A 10,727-nucleotide genomic window follows, 5' to 3' on the forward strand; every position below is an offset into this window, starting at 1 on the left:
AATGGGGCTGACACTGTCCACAGGTGATAATGGGGCTGACACTGACCACAGGTGATAATGGTGCTGACACTGTCCACAGGTGATAATGGGGCTGACACTGTCCACAGGTGATAATGGGGCTGACACTGTCCACAGGTGATAATGGGGATGACACTGACCACAGGTGATAATGGGGCTGACACTGGCCACAGGTGATAATGGGGCTGACACTGTCCACAGGTGATAATGGGGCTGACACTGACCACAGGTGATAATGGGGCTGACACTGTCCATAGGTGATAATGGGGCTGACACAGACCACAGGTGATAATGGGGCTGACACTGTCCACAGGTGATAATGGGGCTGACACTGACCACAGGTGATAATGGTGCTGACACTGTCCACAGGTGATAATGGGGCTGACACTGTCCACAGATGATAATGGGGCTGACACTGTCCACAGGTGATAATGGGGATGACACTGACCACAGGTGATAATGGGGCTGATACTGTCCACAGGTTGAGGACCTCCGCAGGATGAGTGAGCCCGTCAAGATGCTGATGGAGGTTGGCCGGGTGTTGGCCGCCAAGAGGCTGGTGGAGGCTGGCCGGGTGGTGGCTGTTAAGGAAGTTAAGGAAGTTAAGGAAGTTAAGGAAGTTAAGGAAGTTAAGGAAGACCAAGATGGCCGCCGCTCCGCCAGGATAACTCTAGAACACGGAAAGCTGTACCTCCACTCACTCCTGCGTCAGCCCATGCCCGCTCACGCCCACACCCTCCAGGTAACTTTATTACACCCACTAGTCATACTAGCATTACTGATTTACTGAGTTATCATAACTAATATGATAACATTTTGTTGTACAGTTATTATCATGATTTATTTCATTTCCTGCAGGAGAGTGAGGTTGTGGGCATGCTGAACCCCTCCTGCACCCTGGCGTTCCTTGACCTCGGGTGGGCGGGGTCAACAAGAGGGCGGGTCACCATCGATCTGACCTCTCACACTCGGCTGGCCAGACAGTTTGTGTTGTTGTGTACGGGCGAGCAGGGCCACACCTACCGCAACACTAAACTGTTGCGGGTGGGGAACAAGGGTAAGCCGGGGGAGTGTGTGAAGGGCGGAGACTACGAGAGTAATGATGGTAAGGGAGGAGCCCCACTGCCGTCTGACCTCAAGGGGCAGTACCGGAGGTCAGACAAGGCAGGAGCTGTGTGGGGCTTGGATAAGCCGGGGGGTCCCAGGAGTGCCCAGTTCGGCATCACCATCAGGGACCGAAAGGATGGTCGCCAGTGGCCACGTGTCTTCGGTAATGTGGTGAGTGGCATGGATGTGGTGAGGGCAGCAGTCCACCACAGGGACATTACGCAGGTGACTGTTGTGGACTGTGGTGTTGTGCTGACACTCTAGTTCACTGTACCATCACTACTGTGGTGTTGTGCTGCCACTCTAGTTCACTGTACCACCACCATCACTACTGTGGTGTTGTGCTGACACTCTAGTTCACTGTACCATCACTACTGTGGTGTTGTGCTGCCACTCTAGTTCACTGTACCACCACCATCACTACTGTGGTGTTGTGCTGACACTCTAGTTCACTGTACCATCACCATCACTACTGTGGTGTTGTGCTGCCACTCTAGTTCACTGTACCATCACTACTGTGGTGTTGTGCTGCCACTCTAGTTCACTGTACCATCACTACTGTGGTGTTGTGCTGCCACTCTAGTTCACTGTACCACCACCATCACTACTGTGGTGTTGTGCTGCCACTCTAGTTCACTGTACCATCACTACTGTGGTGTTGTGCTGCCACTCTAGTTCACTGTACCATCACTACTGTGGTGTTGTGCTGCCACTCTAGTTCACTGTACCATCACTACTGTGGTGTTGTGCTGCCACTCTAGTTCACTGTACCATCACCATCACTACTGTGGTGTTGTGCTGCCACTCTAGTTCACTGTACCACCACCATCACTACTGTGGTGTTGTGCTGCCAGTCTAGTTCACTGTACCATCACCATCACTACTGTGGTGTTGTGCTGCCACTCTAGTTCACTGTACCATCACCATCACTACTGTGGTGTTGTGCTGCCACTCTAGTTCACTGTACCATCACTACTGTGGTGTTGTGCTGCCACTCTAGTTCACTGTACCATCACCATCACTACTGTGGTGTTGTGCTGCCACTCTAGTTCACTGTACCATCACCATCACTACTGTGGTGTTGTGCTGCCACTCTAGTTCACTGTACCATCACCATCACTACTGTGGTGTTGTGCTGCCACTCTAGTTCACTGTACCATCACTACTGTGGTGTTGTGCTGCCACTCTAGTTCACTGTACCATCACCATCACTACTGTGGTGTTGTGCTGCCACTCTAGTTCACTGTACCATCACTACTGTGGTGTTGTGCTGCCACTCTAGTTCACTGTACCATCACCATCACTACTGTGGTGTTGTGCTGCCACTCTAGTTCACTGTACCATCACCATCACTACTGTGGTGTAGTGCTGCCACTCTAGTTCACTGTACCATCACCATCACTACTGTGGTGTTGTGCTGCCACTCTAGTTCACTGTACCATCACCATCACTACTGTGGTGTAGTGATGCCACTCTAGTTCACTGTACCACCACCATCACTACTGTGGTGTTGTGCTGCCACTCTAGTTCACTGTACCATCACCATCACTACTGTAGTGTTGTGCTGCCACTCTAGTTCACTGTACCATCACCATCACTACTATGGTGTTGTGCTGCCACTCTAGTTCACTGTACCATCACCATCACTACTATGGTGTTGTGCTGCCACTCTAGTTCACTGTACCGCCACCATCACTCCTGCATCACCATGGACTGCGTGTTTTGATGCCAATGTAATTTAAGGACAGACCTTTATCACTATATCATCATAACTTCACTATCTTTGGTATTTAACACTTTGGTATTATACTTTGGTATCATATACCTGACAAACACGTCTGTATCACAATCAATGCTATATCTTCTCAGTACTGTAACCTATCATTGCTGTATCACTGTAGCTTCACTATCACCTCTATATATCACTATCACCTCAGGCCCCACACTTGGGGTCATATACTGACCATATTGAGTAACAAATTGTTGGTGTCACTATATGACAGCTGTGGTCACTGTTATATCACCAACAGCTCACTATCACTGCTACACCAACATCATTTCTCTTTCACCGCATTATCTCCTCACACTGATATATTTCCTCCTTACATTCACTGATATATCACTATCACTGCTACAGCACCACTATCTCACCATCACTGTCATATCACTATCACCTCACTACCACTGCTATACTACCATCACCTCAGTATCACTGCTATATCACCACTATACTATCACTGCTATATCACCTCACAATCACTCAGGTGTGTTGTGATATTACCGCCATGGTGTGTTGTGATATTACCATACTGGACCATGGTGTATTGTGGTATTACCATACTGGTCAATGGTGTGTTGTGATATTACCATACTGGACCATGGTGTGTTGTGATATTACCATACTGGACCATGGTGTGTTGTGATATTACCATACTGGTCCCTGGTGTGTTGTGACATTACCATACTGGACCATGGTGTGTTGTGATATTACCATACTGGTCCATGGTGTGTTGTGGTATTACCATACTGGACCATGGTGTGTTGTGATATTACCATACTGGCCCATGGTGTGTTGTGATATTACCATACTGGACATGGTGTGTTGTGATATTACCATACTGGCCCATGGTGTGTTGTGATATTACCATACTGGTCCATGGTGTGTTGTGATATTACCATACTGGTCCATGGTGTGTTGTGATATTACCATACTGGTCCCTGGTGTGTTGTGACATTACCATACTGGTCCATGGTGTGTTGTGATATTACCATACTGGTCCATGGTGTGTTGTGATATTACCATACTGGTCCATGGTGTGTTGTGACATTACCATACTGGTCCATGGTGTGTTGTGATATTACCATACTGGTCCATGGTGTGTTGTGATATTACCATACTGGTCCATGGTGTGTTGTGATATTACCATACTGGTCCATGGTGTGTTGTGATATTACCATACTGGACCATGGTGTGTTGTGATATTACCATACTGGTCCATGGTGTGTTGTGATATTACCATATGGGTGTGAGGTGGTGTTATGACCACACATACACCAGTATGATCATACTGTAGCTGGTGTATGATGTGCTCAAACTGTATAGTGATGTCTTGGCTGATTAGCCTAGTATCATGAATATTAATTTATGTAGTTATTCTTTTTTTGACAGCACACTAGTATTAAATGTGTATTGCCAATGTATTCCACATATATCTATGTATATTATATATCTGTACCATAAGTCCTTGCCATGTATTTGTGGATATATATTAGAAGTCTAGTGAACAGCAGTAGCCTAATGTAATGTAGCTTGAAAAACATTCGTATATGCTTATATTATAGAATGCTACATAAGGCTGTATAGGAAATATTATGTGAACTATGATGGAGAATGTATAAATTTAGGTCTCGGATGTATTACTGTCATGTATACTGTGTAATTTCCCTTTCATTATTGTTCATTGCATTGTTCTCTAACATTAAATTAGATTTTGGCATTGTGAGATGTATACCATATAGACATAGCTTTGATACACATGTATATATTTATACTTTATATTGTATTCATGTATACTTATGTATAATGGCTGGCTGGCAGATGTCTTGAAATCCTCCCTTAACCCCTCCTCCCCTCTCCCGCCAGTGTTACCATGTCTTGCCAATATGAATTCTTTGTTCACATATTTTTATATCATGATATAATCTTTAATGTACTGAATTATTGATATGTATTATTATGTAAGGTTGTGTATTATAGTCTTTATTTTGTTGATATATGAATTAGAAGTTCTTGATGGAGATATGTCTGTATATGAGCTTGAGATATTTGAAAGAGAGGAGTCAGCTGACTCATAGAGGTGGATACAGTGTCGCTCCCGGCCAGCATGGCTCTGGGCGGTCCCTCTTTGATTTTCTCCGTTGAGCGCATGTGTTGCCGCTACGGTCCGGGTTTTGTGACCTTATTTGTGTCATTTGACTGCTGGGATATTTGTCATGTTGCAGTAATGTATACCATGTATCAGTTCTACCATTGTGCATCCTTTATACCAGGTGATAAGTGCTGTTATATATCTTAGTGAGGTGGGTACCTGAGGATCTTAAGTGATGCCATTGTGTTGTATATGATTCCTCATACCTCATTTGTTAATGGTTGTGACACCACCACCACCACCCTGTATTGGTATTAGCAGCATAATAGGCGCTAGTGTCCCATGATAGAGCCTGGCGTCAGCTAGTGCTGATTGTATGCAGTTTTGAGACCTGTTGATGATCATGCCCAGCTTTGACAAGCTGGATAAATCATTGAGTGTGAGTTATAGATTGTATTCTTTTTGTTATGTTCATTTATGTTAATGCCCAGTAAACTGGAATATGTTATGTTAGCTTTTCACTCCCCTAGACACTTATTGATATTTGGCCAGGCTGTGTTTTCCATTGATGCTGTATATATATGTATATATATATATATATATATATATATATATATATATATATATATATATATATATATATATATATATATATATATATATATATATATATTATATATATATATATATATATATATATATATATATATATATATATATATATATATATATATATATATATATATATATATATATATATATATATATGCGAACAAGCCTGAATGGTCCCCAGGACAATATGCAACTGAAAACTCACACCCCAGAAGTGACTCGAACCCATACTCCCAGAAGCAACGCAACTGGTATGTACAAGACGCCTTAATCCACTTGACCATCACGACCGGACAAAATGAGGTGATAGCCTAAGTTATTTGAACCACCCCACCGCCGGCACTCGGATAGTAATCTTGGGCATAGCATTTTACCAAATCACCTCATTCTTTGGGGCACACGTGAGGAACACAAATGCGAACAAGCCTGAATGGTCCCCAGGACAATATGCAACTGAAAACTCACACCCCAGAAGTGACTCGAACCCATACTCCCAGAAGCAACGCAACTGGTATGTACAAGACGCCTTAATCCACTTGACCATCACGACCGGACAAAATGAGGTGATAGCCTAAGCTATTTGAACCACCCCACCGCCGGCACTCGGATAGTAATCTTGGGCATAGCATTTTACCAAATCACCTCATTCTTTGGGGCACACGTGAGGAACACAAATGCGAACAAGCCTGAATGGTCCCCAGGACAATATGCAACTGAAAACTCACACCCCAGAAGTGACTCGAACCCATACTCCCAGAAGCAACGCAACTGGTATGTACAAGACGCCTTAATCCACTTGACCATCACGACCGGACAAAATGAGGTGATAGCCTAAGCTATTTGAACCACCCCACCGCCGGCACTCGGATAGTAATCTTGGGCATAGCATTTTACCAAATCACCTAATTCTTTGGGGCACACGTGAGGAACACAAATGCGAACAAGCCTGAATGGTCCCCAGGACAATATGCAACTGAAAACTCACACCCCAGAAGTGACTCGAACCCATACTCCCAGAAGCAACGCAACTGGTATGTACAAGACGCCTTAATCCACTTGACCATCACGACCGGACAAAATGAGGTGATAGCCTAAGCTATTTGAACCACCCCACCGCCGGCACTCGGATAGTAATCTTGGGCATAGCATTTTACCAAATCACCTCATTCTTTGGGGCACACGTGAGGAACACAAATGCGAACAAGCCTGAATGGTCCTCAGGACAATATGCAACTGAAAACTCACACCCCAGAAGTGACTCGAACCCATACTCCCAGAAGCAACGCAACTGGTATGTACAAGACGCCTTAATCCACTTGACCATCACGACCGGACAAAATGAGGTGATAGCCTAAGCTATTTGAACCACCCCACCGCCGGCACTCGGATAGTAATCTTGGGCATAGCATTTTACCAAATCACCTCATTCTTTGGGGCACACGTGAGGAACACAAATGCGAACAAGCCTGAATGGTCCCCAGGACAATATGCAACTGAAAACTCACACCCCAGAAGTGACTCGAACCCATACTCCCAGAAGCAACGCAACTGGTATGTACAAGACGCCTTAATCCACTTGACCATCACGACCGGACAAAATGAGGTGATAGCCTAAGCTATTTGAACCACCCCACCGCCCATATTGGTAAAATGCTATGCCCAAGATTACTATCCGAGTGCCGGCGGTGGGGTGGTTCAAATAGCTTAGGCTATCACCTCATTTTGTCCGGTCGTGATGGTCAAGTGGATTAAGCTAGGCGTCTTGTACATACCAGTTGCGTTGCTTCTGGGAGTATGGGTTCGAGTCACTTCTGGGGTGTGAGTTTTCAGTTGCATATTGTCCTGGGGACCATTCAGGCTTGTTCGCATTGTGTTCCTCACATGTGCCCCAAAGAATGAGGTGATTTGGTAAAATGCTATGCCCAAGATTACTATCCGAGTGCCGGCGGTGGGGGTGGTTCAAATAGCTTAGGCTATCACCTCATTTTGTCCGGTCGTGATGGTCAAGTGGATTAAGGCGTCTTGTACATACCAGTTGCGTTGCTTCTGGGAGTATGGGTTCGAGTCACTTCTGGGGTGTGAGTTTTCAGTTGCATATTGTCCTGGGGACCATTCAGGCTTGTTCGCATTTGTGTTCCTCACGTGTGCCCCAAAGAATGAGGTGATTTGGTAAAATGCTATGCCCAAGATTACTATCCGAGTGCCGGCGGTGGGGTGGTTCAAATAGCTTAGGCTATCACCTCATTTTGTCCGGTCGTGATGGTCAAGTGGATTAAGGCGTCTTGTACATGCCAGTTGCGTTGCTTCTGGGAGTATGGGTTCGAGTCACTTCTGGGGTGTGAGTTTTCAGTTGCATATTGTCCTGGGGACCATTCAGGCTTGTTCGCATTTGTGTTCCTCACGTGTGCCCCAAAGAATGAGGTGATTTGGTAAAATGCTATGCCCAAGATTACTATCCGAGTGCCGGCGGTGGGGTGGTTCAAATAGCTTAGGCTATCACCTCATTTTGTCCGGTCGTGATGGTCAAGTGGATTAAGGCGTCTTGTACATACCAGTTGCGTTGCTTCTGGGAGTATGGGTTCGAGTCACTTCTGGGGTGTGAGTTTTCAGTTGCATATTGTCCTGGGGACCATTCAGGCTTGTTCGCATTTGTGTTCCTCACGTGTGCCCCAAAGAATGAGGTGATTTGGTAAAATGCTATGCCCAAGATTACTATCCGAGTGCCGGCGGTGGGGTGGTTCAAATAGCTTAGGCTATCACCTCATTTTGTCCGGTCGTGATGGTCAAGTGGATTAAGCTAGGCGTCTTGTACATACCAGTTGCGTTGCTTCTGGGAGTATGGGTTCGAGTCACTTCTGGGGTGTGAGTTTTCAGTTGCATATTGTCCTGGGGACCATTCAGGCTTGTTCGCATTTGTGTTCCTCACGTGTGCCCCAAAGAATGAGGTGATTTGGTAAAATGCTATGCCCAAGATTACTATCCGAGTGCCGGCGGTGGGGTGGTTCAAATAGCTTAGGCTATCACCTCATTTTGTCCGGTCGTGATGGTCAAGTGGATTAAGGCGTCTTGTACATACCAGTTGCGTTGCTTCTGGGAGTATGGGTTCGAGTCACTTCTGGGGTGTGAGTTTTCAGTTGCATATTGTCCTGGGGACCATTCAGGCTTGTTCGCATTTGTGTTCCTCACGTGTGCCCCAAAGAATGAGGTGATTTGGTAAAATGCTATGCCCAAGATTACTATCCGAGTGCCGGCGGTGGGGTGGTTCAAATAGCTTAGGCTATCACCTCATTTTGTCCGGTCGTGATGGTCAAGTGGATTAAGGCGTCTTGTACATACCAGTTGCGTTGCTTCTGGGAGTATGGGTTCGAGTCACTTCTGGGGTGTGAGTTTTCAGTTGCATATTGTCCTGGGGACCATTCAGGCTTGTTCGCATTTGTGTTCCTCACGTGTGCCCCAAAGAATGAGGTGATTTGGTAAAATGCTATGCCCAAGATTACTATCCGAGTGCCGGCGGTGGGGTGGTTCAAATAGCTTAGGCTATCACCTCATTTTGTCCGGTCGTGATGGTCAAGTGGATTAAGCTAGGCGTCTTGTACATACCAGTTGCGTTGCTTCTGGGAGTATGGGTTCGAGTCACTTCTGGGGTGTGAGTTTTCAGTTGCATATTGTCCTGGGGACCATTCAGGCTTGTTCGCATTTGTGTTCCTCACGTGTGCCCCAAAGAATGAGGTGATTTGGTAAAATGCTATGCCCAAGATTACTATCCGAGTGCCGGCGGTGGGGTGGTTCAAATAGCTTAGGCTATCACCTCATTTTGTCCGGTCGTGATGGTCAAGTGGATTAAGGCGTCTTGTACATACCAGTTGCGTTGCTTCTGGGAGTATGGGTTCGAGTCACTTCTGGGGTGTGAGTTTTCAGTTATATATATATATATATATATATATATATATATATATATATATATATATATATATATATATATATATATATATATATATATATTGGGAGTTCATAACCTCATATCATAACAGGTGGGGATTATTTCTTAGTTCTTTCTCAGCCAACTTGGGAGTGTCAACAAGAATCACTGCTGTCGTTGCTGAGCAGCAATATGAGCCCAGAGGTCCACTTTGGATAGTCGTTGTCCCTGTGAGGCTTTGGGCACCCCCAGCTCCACTGGTTCCTCCCCTCAACTGTGAAGGAAAGAAAGCTCTGCTTCTGGCACTTCACGTAACACCCAGAGAGTCACCTGGTGAGGCCTCACATCAACCATACGTGCACCAACCATACCAGATTGAAGAAATGACATTTATTTATATACAAGTAGGTTCATTTGGTTTATAAGAATACATAGCAATGATGTTTTTACATTCATGTAAAGCCTTGTAAATTAGAACAGAAAGTCACTCAAGAGAAAAAGAACACTCCAAAATATTTCTTCAAGAACATTTAATACAAATAAATGACCATGGCAAATACTGATATTAACTATATGAATATGTTAGACATTAAGTCACTGCACATTCTCTCATGTGTATTATACATATATAAAACGCTAAACTATAATGCCAATCCTGATCTCAAAAGCTTCATAGAAGGTTGTAACAGAACCCATGAGCATCACACCAGAAATAAATACAGTTTTGATATTCCTAGAGTACGACTTAATCAAACCAGAAATGCTCTACAAATCAAGGGGCCCAGAATGTGGAATGACCTTCCCGACCATGTTAAAGACTGTACCTCTCTCAACCAGTTTAAGTTAAAAACGAAGCTATACCTAATAAATTCCCTGTAACCTACCTTACCCCTCTATTGTCAACCCATGTATGTTTTTCTTTAAAGAGCGCTGTTTGTCGACATAATTGTATTTGTGCTGCTTTTTCATCTATGTTTTCATTTCTTGTTTTCATCTACTCATTATGCTCAATTAGTATTAAGCTTGTCATTTAAGTTTATCATGCCCGAAACGCTTTGCGTAATAGTGGCTTTAGGCATTGTATGTACTAGCTCTACCTATAAGTCAACCAATCCTTGTAAAAATTTATTGTATGTATGTACCTTACCTAAATAAAATTGTATTGTATTGTATTGTAATAATTTGTAATTGTATTTGTGCTG

General features: G+C 44.5%; 1 protein-coding gene across 1 annotated transcript; it reads left to right on the top strand.

Annotated features, from left to right (window-relative positions):
* The first annotated feature begins 346 nt into the window (after positions 1–346).
* LOC138352898 (peptidyl-prolyl cis-trans isomerase-like) lies at positions 347–5,502 on the top strand. The gene is made up of 2 exons (XM_069305460.1): positions 347–760; positions 877–5,502. The coding sequence occupies exons 1-2, from the start codon at positions 518–520 to the stop codon at positions 1,387–1,389; spliced, it is 756 nt and encodes a 251-aa protein (XP_069161561.1). The 5' UTR covers positions 347–517; the 3' UTR covers positions 1,390–5,502.
* Positions 5,503–10,727: the final 5,225 nt, after the last annotated feature.

Source organism: Procambarus clarkii, chromosome 55, assembly GCF_040958095.1.
Source record: "Procambarus clarkii isolate CNS0578487 chromosome 55, FALCON_Pclarkii_2.0, whole genome shotgun sequence".
NCBI lineage: Eukaryota > Metazoa > Arthropoda > Malacostraca > Decapoda > Cambaridae > Procambarus > Procambarus clarkii.